We start from the raw sequence: 15,467 nt of genomic DNA on the forward strand, positions 1-15,467 counted from the left end.
CATAACATAGGTTTTGTTCCATATATAATTTCTAGATCATGTATGCTCGTAAAAAAGTTCGGAGGTTTTTCTCAATTAGAAGTTAATGAATTATGACCTCTATAACTTTTAGACATATAGAATAAAAACAAGAAAATTATAGTGTGAGCTCGTTGTATTATTATTTTTCCACAAATTTATTCAAGTGTTGTGTAACTGATGCATACAACCCACAAAATTACTGTCGGAAGGAAATTATGTAGAACTGATATTTACTGTTTTGGCATCTATATTTATGCATGATGATTACAAAATTGGATACGAACGACATTTAGATCTTGTTAATTAGAATTAAATTAGGTATGTATTAGAAAAAGCATGTTCAAAACAGAGATTTCCCCGGAATGGTTAATTATATGCGATTGGTAATCAATCTCTGGTAGTAAGATACCATAACCTTTCCGAAGACAAAGCACATAAAAACCTATTTCAACATTAGGAAGACAAAGTATAACTAGACTAAACTAGACTAATAAGTGTCTATTTGAGACGGCTTCTGAAATTGAAATGGCTAAATGTTGTTTCTGATAATCAAAAGCACTTATATAAGCATTGGGGTTGTTTAAATTGTTTGGGATAAGGATCAGGGAGGGGTATATATTAGGGTTTATACATAGAAATTCACTTTTATGGTAAAAAATCATATTTTTGGATCATATGAGTGAACCATGACATATGTCTTATGAGTACTGGCAATTACCGATATATTAGTCATAATAATTTATAGCAAGTGTACCTCATTTGTCACATAACGTGCTTTAATATTGCATTTGGTCTAAAAAGGTAGTCATCTAGCATTACTTGGAAACTACTTGGGTTATAGGTCTACAAATTACTATATAATTTGTTGTCAATATTTTTACCTCTTTGCATGTAGTTACTGATCTACCAGTTTGGGAGAATGTGGAATCTTTTTCTCTTAGCATACATGGTATGCACTTCATGAATCCTTGACCTGTTACACCCATTCTTATTATTTATCGATGCGAGAGACAACACATACATACATGCACAAGAAAAATTATAATAAATCGCTATGTTTATATTTCTCTCATAAAATTATCTTGGGTTCACACTATCAATTTGAATTATTGAAAATAAAATCTTTTTAATTTTAAGGTCCAGTTCGACAATATAACATATCAGATATCTATGATCAAATAGCATAATCACCTGTACGTAATCCTTTTGTCTCTTTAGTTTTAATGTGTTCAATATGTTATAGGTTGGATTTGGAATTCCAAACAAGTAGCATCGGCAAGAATACTACACGCCAAGAAAATCTTGAAATCCAACTCTAATTTGCTTAATTTGTCATTTGCATTGCATGCTTGATGTGTATGCAAATGACAAATTAATCACAATAGTCACGTATAAATTAAGGATAAGTAATTTGGTAGACATATATAAAACCTATATATCTCACATCATTTTTCTGATAACTATTAGGTTAAATCATACATATAAGCAAAAAGGAGAAAGAAAACTTAGTTTTTGTGGCCAGTTTCTAGATCAATTATGGTTGAGATATCATCATGATTCATAATTAGGTCTAGATATGCATAACATAGGTTTTGTTCCATATATAATTTCTAAATCATGTATGCTCGTAAAAAGTTCGGAGGTTTTTCTTAATTAGAAGTTAATGAATTATGAGCTCTATAACTTTTAGACAGAATAAAAACAAGAAAATTATAGTATGAGCTTGTTATATTATTATTTTTCCACAAATTTATTCAAGTGTTGTGTTACTGATGCATTATGCATACAACCCACAAAATTACTGTCGAAAGGAAATTATGTATAACCGATATTTACCATCATGGCATCCATATTTATGCATGATGATTACAAAATTGAATACAAACGACATTTAGATCTTGTTAATTAGAATGAAAGTAGGTACGTTAGAGAAAGCATGTTCAAAAAAGAGATTTTCCCTTGAATGGTTAACCCTATGCAATTGATAATCAATCTCCGGTAGTAAGATACCATAACCTTTTCGAAGACAAAGCACATAAAAATCTAGTTCAACATTTGGAAGAGAAGTATAACTAGACTAATAAGTGTCCATTTGAGACGGCTTCTGAAATTGGAATTGCTAAAAGTTGTTTCTAATAATCAAAAGTACTTATATAAGCGTTGAACAGAAAACTTAAAAAGTGCTTCATGTACTTATATAAGCGTTGAACAGAAAACTTAAAAAGTACATGAAGCACTTTGGAAATTAATAAAAATGTCAATGTGCTTTTAGTACAAGCACTTATGAACAGAAGTATTTTCTAACGAAGAAATTCCGACCGGACCATAAGTGCTACTGATGTGAAAAATTTGATTTCATCATCAAGCTTTCAATATTCTCGAGAAATGCTAATGAAAGTCGTCAGTGTGCATAGTCAGACTGTCAACAGTTGATTGAAATGAGTCTAACAACCCAACAGTATTTATCTTTCTTTCCGTTTGAAGTATGAACCCCTAGACTCTTTGTAAAGTCAAGTGGTAGCCACAGTAGGAATAAACATGAAGAATTTCTGGTATTGCAACTGATAATTTGCATTAAACCAAAACAAAGAAAGAAAAATTATAGTCCCATACAATGCAAAAAAACTCTTGTTCAGTTCTGGGTCATGAATAAGATCGGGTATCATAGGGTTTATGAATAAGAAAAAAGAAAACTTATCATAAATATCTTTAACAGACAGTACTATATAGTTCCCTGGGAAATCAAAAATTGACTTGTCCAGACCACACAAGCTCAATGATCAAGTGCAATAACAATTAGGGAACAGAAATATAGGTAGCTATATCTTCTGATATGGATAAGCCGATTGAAGATTGTACTAATGAGTCTGATACAATAGATCCTTTAGCTGCTGCGGATCCACCTGAGATGGTGTTCGTGTGAGGGCACACTGTGCAGTTGTCGTTTTTGGGAAAGCTATGACATCCCTAATGGAATTAGCACCCGCCAACAACATAATCAATCTATCCAAACCATAAGCAATCCCCCCTGCATCAAAATTATAAGTATACTCAATTAATTCTAGAAGAAAAAAAACAATAATCATTTAAAAGATAGTTGTAAGTTAATTTATCAATTGGACTCCTAGTAATTAGGCTGTTATAGAGCCATGCCCTAGGTATAGAATTCAATACCATGTGGAGGGGCACCCATGTCTAAAGCCTCGAGAAGATAGCCAAACTTCGCTTCAGCCTGCAGGCCAAATAAAATGCCACCACATTATTGGAGAGAACAAGGTGTTCATATTACTGAGCTCATAATGAAGCCTAAGGTCTAGAGCTTAAGTTTGAAAACATCAAAATAAGAAACGGAATCAGTAAGGCAAGTACATCAGAAAGATTAACAGTAAATGGTGATAAACAGTAGACATAATAGATCTCTCCACAGGCCCAAATACAATGTAAAAGTGCACTCACCTCTTCAGGGGAGATACCAACAATTTCCAAAACTTTTTGCTGCACCTCACGTTTATATATTCTCAAACTTCCCCCACCAATCTGTTGGCACCATAGGAAACACCACATCAATTTATTATCTAGTAGAGAGAATTAGCAAATGCATTTGACTTCAAGCTGAGAGGAGAAAAGTAACAAAGGTGTACCTCAACTCCATTGTAAACCATGTCATAAGCTAAAGCACGAGCAGAAGAAAGATCTTTTATGTCTTCAGGATTTGGGGCAGTGAAAGGGTGGTGCAAGGCCTGAAAATCAATAATGATTTTGAGCATATATGCAGCATTGTACAGACAAGAAGAGATGGAAGATGCACTAAAGATTTACAAATTACCAAGAGGTTCTCCAACAGTTGCCCACAAATCCTTTCTTCAAAATCAAATACAATACTTAACAAGTATCATTTGATTCCTATTAATGCCTTTTAGTCATCAATAATTTTCTTTCATCTACTTTAGATGCAAAAGGAATATATCAAGTGACCACAGACTGCTCAAACCACAACAAATCCAGGATATCTTGATGATATGCAAGGATTAATATCTCACCCATATAATAGGTTCCCATTGATGACAACTCAATTATGAATCAGTGTTAGTACAAATTTGTAATGTAAAAAAACATATATCACATAGTTAAACTGCAAGAGATGGAACACAAACAAGAGAAATACCTCCAGCCTTTGCTCAGGATCATTCCATTCAAACATTGGGAAATCGGTCACCCACAGAATTGAATGCCTGGACTAGATATTAGCCATAAAGTCAAAAAGAATAAGAGTCAGCAAATGAGAAGAATTATGATCAATATTCACCTTATAATTTGATGGTAACACTTACATCATCAACCAAACCAAGCTCATGTGCCAGATAGACCCGTAGTCGATCTAGAGTTTTATTAACTGATGAATGATGACCCACTGCAAACAAGATAAGATCACCTGGTCTGGCAGAGCAACGACTCAGAAACTGCTCGGTATTTGTTGGATCCATAGTAGATACCAACGCAGGAATTCCCTCAACTCCCCCTAAGAAAAAAAGGTAGAAAACCGCCAATAGTGAGATACTGCAATAGAAATATATCTTAAGCATCACAAATTAAAATAAAATTACTTTCTCACCATCATTCAAGACCTTGAGGAAAGGCAAACCCTTCGCTCCAGATTTGATTGCTTCATTGTAAAGATCACCCTTCTTTAGAGCCGTGTTTGAATAGCTTTTAGCACCTGAAGGTACGCATAAAACTTTGAGAACTCCCCCACTTTGCAAAGTATCGGCAAAAACCCTGAAGGGGGAATCTGAGAATATATCAGATACCTGAAATTCAAATAAAGGAAACCTCAATTTAACAAGAACTTCAAATAAACTTTCACATAACAAACATGTAAAAAATTAGGGGGAAAAAAGAACTGTTGATCAGTTATAAAAGCACAAGGAAACGTATTCAAGCCATAACGGAAAAAGGTCATAACGGTTTTATTGGAATGCTGAATGTTTCACTTATATGCTTAGGGAGAAGAAAGAGTCATTAGAAGTAAACTATAAAAGAGAGCAGTACCCATAGTGTGGGAACATGAGGTTTTATGGGAAAAACACTTTTATCAAAGCATTGGGTGTTTTTCCATATAAATCTAGACTCCAAATCTGTGTGGAGTAACATTAGTCCTTTATTTAATGTGTGACAGGACGGTACCTATTTTTTATCTACATCAGGAAAGCTGAAAAGAAAAACTACAACTTCAAGCTTGGTTGCGACATGCAAACGTTTTGACTATTACATGAAATCTTTAAACAAGATACACGCTAGAAATACTTCGAATTTCTGGCTATGTCTACAACAGATCCACACAAGAAAGAAAAGAAAACAGTATTCCTAAAAATAAGAAAACTCAACTATACCAGATAAATCTTTTGAAGTTGATAAAACAACTTTTAAAGATGCAAACATAATGTTATTAAACTGTATCCAGAAATTTTTTTAAGAGACTGTGAACTGCATCCAGGGATGTCTATAATCTATTATCTGCAATATGAAATCCATTAAATACTAAACATGTAAGTCAAGGGAAAGATGATTACATCTTTTAACTCAAGATCAAATCTAATATCTGGCCTGTCTGAACCATATCGACTCATTGCTTCAGCATACGTAAGCCTAGGAAAAGGGTTTGGGAGATGTACACCTTTGATCTCTAGAAAAACCTGCAAAAAGCACAGATAGATTTCTAATTGCCCAGTAATGTGCAGATGGATGTTAAAGAGATGTCATATTTCAAAGGCTAAGTTTTCTCACTCCTTTCCCTCTCTCTTTGATTAATAGGAGCCAACTAATAACTAACCTTTCTAATTAAATCTTCATTAATCTTCAGCATCTCCTCCAAAGGAGTGAAAGCAAGCTCCATATCAAGCTGTGTGAATTCAGGTTGTCTATCAGCTCTTAGATCTTCATCTCGAAAGCACCTGCAAAAAGAAACGCAAAGTTGGACTTTTACAATTTCAGTTGAAAGTCTGCATAACGATCACACTCTTTGATTTATTATCATAGCATCTAAGGAAAATGGTCATGTGAAGTAACAGGCTTATTGAAGGAAAGCAGAAAATCTACCATGAAAATAATGAGACAGAAAGACAACAATATATTTACCTTGCTATTTGATAATACTTATCAAAACCAGAAACCATTAACATTTGCTTGAACAGTTGTGGACTTTGAGGCAATGCATAAAATGTTCCTGGCTTCAAATTACACATTAGAGCAAATATGCTCAAAAGCCAAGATAAATGGAAGTAACCAGCTAAGTAAACTTAAAATCCAATGTAAGTGGGGGATTCACAGGCTTTCTGAGTAGTGTATAGCAGACCAGACTAAGTGAGTGATTCACCAAAAAAATAAAAATAATTGAAGTGAGTGCCAGCTAAATAGCTGTAAGGTACCTGAACTCTTGAGGGCACTAAATAATCTCGGGCACCTTCCGGTGTAGATCTAGAGAGTATTGGAGTCTCAATCTACCTTATAACCATGAGCAAAAATCAGAATCAAAACAAAACATAACTTTTCTACCTTTGTTTCTGAAACCCAACAAAAAAAAGGTAAATAATGAGTATGGAAATGTAATACATAACGACTTTAAAAATCTAGAAGTCCCGAGATGGTACCTCTACAAAACCATGTACATCCTCGAGATGTCTCCGAATCAATTTCACAACTTTATGCCGTAACATCATGTTTGAATGCATTTGTTGACGGCGTAGATCAAGGCACCGGTATCTATCAACATGTATCTAAGTAATTTCAATTAACACAGTTCCAACAAATACCATGTACGAAATTATTGACGAAAATAAATAAAGAAAGAAAATTCAAGTCATTTCCACTAAAGAGTAACACTGAGAAGTGTGAGATTACCTTAGACGTATCTCCTCCTTAACAGAATCCTTAGCATCATCTACAGTAGTCACTAAAAATGGCAACTTAGACCTCACAGCATTCAACACCTGAACACTCTCTGCCGCAACCTCTATTAAGCCCGTTTTCATCTTCTTGTTGACGGAGTCAGCCGGTCTAGACCGGATAACGCCTTCGACGGCAACGACGTACTCGAGTCTCAAGTCGTTAATGGCGGAATGAGCATCGGGAAACGTATCGGGAAGAGTGGTGACCTGAACAGAGCCGGTGTGGTCCCGGAGGTTGAGGAAGGTGAGGCCGCCGTGGACCCGGTGGAGGGCGACCCACCCGCAAAGCGTGACCCGTCTGCCCACATCGGCGGTGGATAGCTCGCCGCATAAGCCGGTTCGGGTGACCCATTGGAGAGGGGTCGGGGCAATTGGGGTTTTGGGATTGGAAATGGGTGTGGTGGAAGAGGAGGTGGAGGAGGAAGAAGAAGACGAAGAAGAGAAAATGGAGGTGTGTTTGGGAAGTGGTTTAGAGAAGGAGGGTTTGAGAATAAGGAAGGCGTGGGATAGGAGAGGGTTTAGGGGTTTGGAACGGAGGGGTAGGAGAGGGAAGGTCCTGCGGAGGAGGGACATGGCGGGTGGCAGAGTATGTGGATAGAAGAAAGGGAAGAAACTTGGGAGTAGGGAGGGTTTAAGGATTGGGAAGTGAAATGCTGTTTGGCAGTATGGGCTTGTTGGTGAAGTGAAAAGTGGATTTGTTATTGGCCCAATAAGCTTTTAAGTTGGGCTTGGATTCGTACGGAGAAACAATGCAGCCCAATAGCCTTAGTAATTTGGAAAAGTTTATTTTTCTTTCTTTAACCCGAGTGAGTGGGGGATTTGAACACATAATCTCAAGTGCAGAGGCAACTACTCTTGAGTCTTACTCACTTGGACTCCCAGCTTCTTGCAAAAAAATTACTTTTGGTAAAGAGAAAATACGAATCAATGTTTTAATTAAACTTTATCTTCAAGGATGAGGATTATTTGTTGGCTTAATTTTGGCATACAATTTATGGTAAAAAATTACAACAATCTACATCAAAACTGTGGTTTTGCTTTGATCGTAGTTTGATTATAATTTTTAGTGTATATATGAAAGGTGTGCACAAAATGTATCTTTCTCTTTGATTGTCTTTTATAATTTCCCGTATCTTTCTTATTTATTAGCGAAAAAAAGCCTTTTAGTGAAACCCCCTTAAAATAATTCCATAGTCAAATCAAGTCAAACACCCTTCTTCAACCCCCCAACCCTAAATCAAAGAAGATCCTCAACGGCTATTTACATTCAAAATCCAACGGCTTGAAGCCCCTTTCTCTCCCTTGCGACTATTAAATTCCAATCCCCCAACGGTCAAATAACTTCCATTTAAATTCAAAACCTCCTCTCCTCGTTTGAAAACTAGCCGTTACTGCCCCGAATCTCTTTAATCAAATTCTCCAAGATTGCACAAAACTTACCATTCTTTGCTCAACTGGTATTTGATTTTCAATTATCTCCTTTGTTACTTCTTTACCAAATAACAGAGCAAACTCATCATGGCCATGCCTCCGAACAAGTCGTCGTCTTCACCAATCGCAAGCAAACCAAACCCCAATGTAAGAAACTCCGAAATCGGCAATCCCATGCGGAGAAGCTTTAATGGGAACTCATTTGCGAAACCTTCAATTAATGCAAATCCGAGGAGCTTCAACCCTAATACTCCGGCCAACAGTCCTTCAGGTTCCATTTTCCTTTTTCAGTCGAATTTTTATCTTTGTCGTGATGATTTTCTCTGTTTGGTTGCCGAGAAAATGGCTGAGAAAATAAGAGAAGGGCACAGAAAATTCAGATATGTTGTACTTCTTTTGCTGTCTGATTTTTTTTGGGTTTCCATTTCTGATGTGTTCTTGCTTTATTGTTGTTAATTGCAGAGAACCCACGACGAAGCTCGATGGGAAGGGCAACCGTGGTTACCTTTCGCGATTCCGAGGACAAAGAAAACGGCAAGGACCAGAACTGGAAGCAGATGAGAGTCCGTTCACCAAGTGGCTCAAACGGCACAAAGAATTTCATGTCACCGACAATTTCAGCGGCTTCCAAGGTCACTACGTCTCCAAGAAAGAAAATCTTGGCGGAGAGGAACGAGCCAGTTCGGGTTTCATCGGTCTCATTCTCCGATTTGAAAAGTTCGTGTTTGAATCCAAGAGTGGAGGATCCAGAGCACATGAAGGTAGGCCTTGCCCCTCATTTGGTTTTCACAACTCCGAAAACCCAAAAAGACATTTGTTCAAAGGAGCTCTTGTGTTCCAAAAACGAACCAGAGGAACCTGTTTGTGTAAATGCCTCTGAGGAACCTGACTCGGTCAATCTTGACCCGAGTTTCAAGATTAGTCCTCCACCTTGTTGTCCAAAGTCCAGTCCGGTCATAGCACTCCTTGATGATGATCCCTCTGCTCCTCCTTATGATCCTAAAACCAATTATCTTTCTCCGAGGCCTCAGTTCCTTCATTACAGACCCAACCCAAGAATTGAATATTATCTGAGTAAGGAAAGAGAGGGCAAGAGACTTGAGGATAACTTCATCTCTGGAAGCTCTTCGGACACTGATACTACTGAGGAAACTCAGTCTGAATATTCTCAGAAGGAATTGGAAGATGTTACTTCTGATGCAGTGGTTAAAGAGGAACAGCAGCTACCAGAAGAAAATGAAGAAGAAGAGGAAAAGCAGGGGGTCAATGTGTCTGAACGATGCGACATTAGCACTACCAACACTTTTATGTCAAAGGAGGAGGCTGCTGAAGTAAAATGGTCCTCCAAGACAGGCTTCTTTTGGAAATCAAAGTTCACTGCTTTGCTTCTATTGTTGGTAGTTGCTTTTTTGTCAGTTTCAGTTATTCATTCACCGGTACTTGATAGTTCTGTGTTTAAAGACTTGAGCTTTTTGAAGGAATATGACCAATCTGAAGTGGCTGAATTTGCTAGATCAAGTCTTGATGGGTTAGCTAGAAATTTTCGGGTTTGGTCTGCTAATTCTGTCTCTTTCATTTCTGAGTTGATTTTGCATCTCAGAGGTGCACACGATTTGGGCCCCTTGCAGTATTGTAATTTGACTGCTTTAATGGAGGATGTACGGGTTGATGGATACTTTGTGTTTGATCACAGTGACAAAGGAATGGAAAGGAAGTATGAGTTTGATGTAGTTGACATTGAAGCCTTGGGAGAGAATGGTCAGACAGAGATTGGTGCAGCTGAAAACACTGTAGAAGTATATGCTGATCCAGAATATGATGAACAAGTTAATGAAGAGGCTGAAACACCAGTTGAGATCCAAGTTTTGGAAGAAAAGGGTCAGCCAGAGATTGGAGCGGTTGAGAGCACTGTAGAAGTAGTACATGTTGATCCAGAACATGAAGAACAATTTGACCAAGAGGCTGAAGCAGCTGTTAACATTGAAGAGGTTTCAGAAGGAAACAATAATTTTATTTCTGGGGAACTAGTACTTCAGGCTGCACATGCTGATTTAGTTGAACTAGAAAGTTCAAAAGTTGAGCAGAGTCAAGAAGAAAATGTTGGTGCTGATCACATAGACAGCGAGCCAGAAAGTAATGTAAGCATGAGGGAGGAGATAGTATTGATTTCACTAGCAGAAAAAGTTAACACTGTAGTTTCTGGAATCCAGGAGCTTGAAAGTGAAATGAGTACTGGTGCTGAAGTGGAGTCTTCCAAGGATCACGGTCCTATAAGCTCAAAAGTGGATGCTTCATGTGAGAATGTTCAAACTTCAGAAGAATTGGATCTTACAGTTGATGAGACCGAATTTAAGGTGTCCATGGTGACTATGCTGGGTATTGCTTCGTTGGTTTCGGCATTAATCGGATCCACAGCCTTCATTTATGGAAAGAAAAGGAAGAGCACAGCCTCAAATCCTGCTATCTCTATGGTTCAACCATCGCTGACTAAGAAACTGGATGCAAGTCCTACTGTGCCATTTAGCACTGAGCACACTTTCCAGGAAAGACTCTCTTCTTGGAACTGGATCAGAGAGCCATGTCCTTCTGAAATGAGCAACATCCAAAAGAGCTCATCGTATCGCACAAAAGGACTGAAGGCATCAGATAAAGCTGAAAGCCAGGAGATGCCCAGGAAGAACCATAGGAGAGAGTCCCTGACTTCAATTGATTCCTCCATGGGTTCACCATCTTATGGAAGTTTTACAACATATGAGAAAATTCCAATCAAGCATGTGAGTATAATATACTGCTCATTCCTACTTAACACATTCACCATCTTATTGTTTCTCATAATTTGTGCTTTGTTTCTGCAGGGAGAAGAAGAAATTGTTACTCCTGTTAGGCGCTCGAGCAGAATCAGAAAACAAGCCACCTCTCCATGATGACTGAACAAGATGTTTCTTCCATTGCGCCATTATGCAATGTAGTTATGAAGGAACCATTAGTTTAGTTTGACTAGTCGTTTGATGATTTGTTATTTTAGGGTGTTTATTGTCTGCTAACGAACCATGTTCAGTAGTTGAATGACTTTGTAATCTTCCACCATTTTCTAATGGTTCTATTAATGATAGCTTTGTTTCTTCTAAGTGTGCCCATTTTCCTGTTATACATTTTTCATTTTGATGCTTAATAGCCAATTTTACTGTTGCACATTTTTTCCTTTTTAATTTTCTTTTTGGTTCTTACATAAAACTTTCATCATAGGATCCTCAATTCCCTACCCTACCCTATATATATATATATATATATACCAAGATTAAGCAAAACTTAAGACATCAAGATTAACAAATACTATAAATTGTATTTTTATTACTGAAAACGATTCTAGTACATCTGAGAAGTTTAATGAAAGTAAATTGTCTTTAACTCAATGGTGGTTGAAGGTGCAGTCACATATGACAAAGCTCTTGAAGCCTTTCATCCTCCATTCAATTGATATAGTCCAATGCCCTTCTCCTGTATCTTTCCCCAAAATCCCAGTCTTTCTTCATCTGCTTTTTCCTTATCTCTTTCAATGACTCCATTGCTCCATAAAAAAAATTATTCACCCAACAAAAAAATTATGCGATTAAAATCAAATTACCCCTTTTCAAGAAACTGCAGGAAAACAACATAAGTTCATAACAAACAAGATTCCAAATCTCTTTTACTTCGTCCCAAAAGGCCAACTAAGGAATGAATTGAATGTGATGAAGAAACTTGAATACTATGAGAACTCAATTCAGCTAAGTTGAGTTGATTGCAAATTTTCTGGGACTCATTTTTATTGGCAGAACAACTCAACTTAACTAAAATGAACTTTGTACTGCTACTAACAATTATTACTAACACAAATATCATGCCATTCAAAATTCAAGTCAGTACTTTGTGCAGAAAAATAGATTTTCAGCCATGTAATTATATTAGAACACCAAGTTCAATATAAAATCCCAGAGTTATAATACAATACAATATCCTAGGCTTAGAGCCATTACTTTCTTCTTCTTTCTGCAATTCCGGGAAGAGACTTGTTTGATCAAGTAAAAGAAATACTCTGCCCCAACTTATAGTTCAAAAGAGCTGCACATAAAATTCAAAAAGGGGAAAACTTGATCAAAATTACTAAAAAACATGCAAAAATTTCTGACCCAAACCTTGTGAACCACCCTATATATTAATACTTATACAAGTCAATGCTGTAAAAATAACAATTTCCAGCACACTCAGAGGTGGCAAAGCTGCAAAATAACAATTGTCATCAAGTAATACTGATGAAATGCTACTTTAACATAATATTCAACAAACATGGAGATGATATGAGATACGCAAAACATGGAGCTTGTGTGCTAAGCTAACTGAAAAGAGTAAACAAGAAAGGAAATCTATCTTAACCCACAACTTAAAGCAACTCATAAACAGCCAAAAGGAGAGACACAGATCATCAAAGTTCAAGCCCTTCAAAATAGAAAGCCTAAAAATAAAACAGCAATGAAGAGAAAGTTCCAAGACACACACAAATCATCAGATCTGAGAAATAAAGCACAGCAACAATTAGTACCTAAATTACATACATATATAGGGGTGTGTGTGTAATTAATCTGGAGAACAGGACTCACTCAACAACAATTAATCAATTACATACATATATAGGGGTGTGTGTGTGTGTGTGTTTGAGACATTGAGAGTAAGGAATGATCACTGCTAAAATCGTGAAAATATAAGAGGGATAGAGAAAAAAATCTAAAAATATTAGCAATAAGAATATTAGCAATAAGGAATGGAAAGGAAATATGAGTTTGATGTAGTTGACATTGAAGCCTTGGGAGAGAATGGTCGGACAGAGATTGATGCAGCTGAAAACACTGTAGAAGTATATGCTGATCCAGAATATGATGAAAAAGTTAATGAAGAGGCTGAAACACCAGTTGAAATCCAAGTTGTGGAAGAAAAGGGTCAGCCAGAGATTGGAGCAGTTGAGAGCACTGTAGAAGTAGTACGTGTTGATCCAGAACATGAAGAACAAGTTGACCAAGAGGCTGAAGCAGCTGTTAACATTGAAGAGGTTTCAGAAGGAAACAATAATTTTATTTCTGGGGAACTAGTACTTCAGGCTGCACATGCTGATTTAGTTGAACTAGAAAGTTCAAAAGTTGAGCAGAGTCAAGAAGAAAATGTTGGTGCTGATCACATAGACAGCGAGCCAGAAAGTAATGTAAGCATGAGGGAGGAGATAGTATTGATTTCAATGGCAGAAAAGGTTAACACTGTAGTTTCTGAAATCCAGGAGCTTGAAAGTGAAATGAGTACTGGTGCTGAAGTAGAGTCTTTCAAGGATCACAGTCCTATAAGTCCAAAAGTGGATGCTTCATGTGAGAATGTTCAAACTTCTTACTATGCTGGGAATTGCTTTGTTGGTTTCGGCATTAATTGGATCCACAGCCTTCATTTATGGAAAGAAAAGGAAGAGCACAGCCTCAAATCCTGCTATCTCTGTGGTTCAACCATCGCTGACTAGGAAACTGGATGCAAGTCCTACTGTGCCATTTAGCACTGAGCACACTTTCCAGGAAATACCCTCTTCTTGGAACTGGATCGGAGAGCCATGTCCTTCTGAAATGAGCAACATCCAAAAGAGCTCATCGTATCGCACAAAAGGACCGAAGGCATTCGATAAAGCTGAAAGCCAGGAGATGCCCAGGAAGAACCATAGGAGAGAGTCCCTGACTTCAATTGATTCCTCCATGGGTTCACCATCTTATGGAAGTTTTACAACATATGAGAAAATTCCAATCAAGCATGTGAGTATAATATACTGCTCATTCCTACTTAACACATTCACCATCTTATTTTTTTCTCATAATTTGTGCTTTGTTTCTGCAGGGAGAAGAAGAAATTGTTACTCCTGTTAGGCGCTCGAACAGAATCAGAAAACAAGTCACCTCTCCATGATGACTGAACAAGATGGTTTCTTCCATTGCGCCATTATGCAATGTAGTTATGAAGGAACCATTAGTTTAGTTTGACTAGTCGTTTGATGATTTGTTATTTTAGGGTGTTTATTGTCTGCTAACGAACCATGTTCAGTAGTTGAATGACTTTGTAATCTTCTATCATTTTCTAATGGTTCTATTAATGATAGCTTTGTTTCTGCTAAGTGTGCCCCCTTCTTACTTCTCATATTGACATGACTTTTCATTTTGCAGGTTATTTGTTGATGCTTAATAGCCAATTTTTAAATATGATAAGTTATATCTAGCTAGTCTCTATCCCAAACTTGGACTAAACCAACTCATTCGAGACCCCATTGACTTATTTTTCTCTTTGGGTTGGCATGGCTTTGTTGTACTATCCTTTGGATACTTTCTTTATCAGTAGTGTCAACTTACAAAACAATATGTATCAATTGTATATAAAGTGGGATTGGGATTGGGAAGAGATGGAGACTTGTTTAGAATTTTGGCCTTTTTCTGATTCTCATTAGGTAAACTAGGTGCTGTGACTGTCTGTCTGTCTATTGCCTCCGTGTAGTGTATTTTAGGACCGGACCAGATCATTTTCTGTATTTCAATTCTAACATGGGGGTGGGTTTCAACTTGGGATCCCTAATTCCCTACCCTCATATATATTGTGCTCTGGAGATTATAGGAAGCAGGTATAAGAGCAAGAGGAGGAAGAAAACAGGAATGAAGATACAGAAAATGAGGGAAGAGGAGCTGGGGAGGATGAAATATGAGATAGATTCAAACACTTGGCTTCATTTATTTATTTATGAACAATTCAAATCTCTCTCCATCCATCGCTTAAGACTTATGAGACAAAGAAACTCACAGTAGTCAAAATTTTGAATTGCATTGCATCCACACACAACTTAAGGAACAAAGTACCCTGAACGAGTAGAATTCCACTGAGAGTTTTGCGGTTGTAATGTATTTTATTTTGTGGCATCAATTGTAGTTTCTGAATGCAGCTATGTAGGAGCCCTTTGACCAATTATTGATTTAGAGTTAGAGCAGAAGAAGAACTTGAAACTCTAATAAAATACATAAAACG

The 15,467-nt window shown here is 37.0% G+C and overlaps 3 protein-coding genes across 3 annotated transcripts; 2 read left to right on the forward strand and 1 right to left on the reverse strand.

Moving 5' to 3' along the window:
- Positions 1-2,636: 2,636 nt before the first annotated feature.
- Positions 2,637-7,619, reverse strand: LOC103335022 (tRNA synthetase class II (D, K and N) family protein). Its single transcript, XM_008238011.3, has 13 exons — positions 6,919-7,619; positions 6,669-6,780; positions 6,447-6,518; positions 6,157-6,248; positions 5,852-5,972; positions 5,592-5,714; positions 4,634-4,829; positions 4,353-4,540; positions 4,187-4,258; positions 3,663-3,761; positions 3,478-3,558; positions 3,196-3,253; positions 2,637-3,049 (listed from the first exon to the last, which is right to left on the reverse strand). Exons 1-13 carry the CDS (start codon positions 7,536-7,538, stop codon positions 2,880-2,882), a joined length of 2,004 nt encoding a protein of 667 aa, XP_008236233.2. The 5' UTR covers positions 7,539-7,619; the 3' UTR covers positions 2,637-2,879.
- A 685-nt stretch (positions 7,620-8,304) lies between these two features.
- On the forward strand, positions 8,305-11,524 carry LOC103335023 (uncharacterized). Its single transcript, XM_008238013.2, has 3 exons — positions 8,305-8,667; positions 8,859-11,170; positions 11,252-11,524. The coding sequence occupies exons 1-3, from the start codon at positions 8,484-8,486 to the stop codon at positions 11,318-11,320; spliced, it is 2,565 nt and encodes an 854-aa protein (XP_008236235.2). The 5' UTR covers positions 8,305-8,483; the 3' UTR covers positions 11,321-11,524.
- Positions 11,525-13,194: 1,670 nt separating this feature from the next.
- On the forward strand, positions 13,195-13,933 carry LOC148916147 (uncharacterized). The gene has a single exon (XM_089054324.1). The coding sequence runs from the start codon at positions 13,195-13,197 to the stop codon at positions 13,930-13,932; it is 738 nt and encodes a 245-aa protein (XP_088910450.1). The 3' UTR covers position 13,933.
- Positions 13,934-15,467: the final 1,534 nt, after the last annotated feature.

Source organism: Prunus mume, linkage group LG6, assembly GCF_029339155.1.
Source record: "Prunus mume cultivar Tortuosa linkage group LG6, ASM2933915v1, whole genome shotgun sequence".
Taxonomy (NCBI): domain Eukaryota; kingdom Viridiplantae; phylum Streptophyta; class Magnoliopsida; order Rosales; family Rosaceae; genus Prunus; species Prunus mume.

Excerpts from the sequence above, each read along its gene's own strand:
- LOC103335022 (XM_008238011.3), bottom strand. The coding sequence starts at position 7,538 with ATGTCCCTCCTCCGCAGGACCTTCCCTCTCCTACCCCTCCGTTCCAAA. Across the intron at positions 6,519-6,668 it reads ATGTACATGGTTTTGTAGAG|ATTGAGACTCCAATACTCTC; the intron begins GTACCATCTCGG and ends GTTATAAGGTAG. Across the intron at positions 3,050-3,195 it reads CATGGGTGCCCCTCCACATG|GGGGGATTGCTTATGGTTTG; the intron begins GTATTGAATTCT and ends ATTTTGATGCAG.
- LOC148916147 (XM_089054324.1), top strand. The coding sequence starts at position 13,195 with ATGGAAAGGAAATATGAGTTTGATGTAGTTGACATTGAAGCCTTGGGA.
- LOC103335023 (XM_008238013.2), top strand. The coding sequence starts at position 8,484 with ATGGCCATGCCTCCGAACAAGTCGTCGTCTTCACCAATCGCAAGCAAA. Across the intron at positions 8,668-8,858 it reads TCCGGCCAACAGTCCTTCAG|AGAACCCACGACGAAGCTCG; the intron begins GTTCCATTTTCC and ends TGTTAATTGCAG. Across the intron at positions 11,171-11,251 it reads AGAAAATTCCAATCAAGCAT|GGAGAAGAAGAAATTGTTAC; the intron begins GTGAGTATAATA and ends TTGTTTCTGCAG.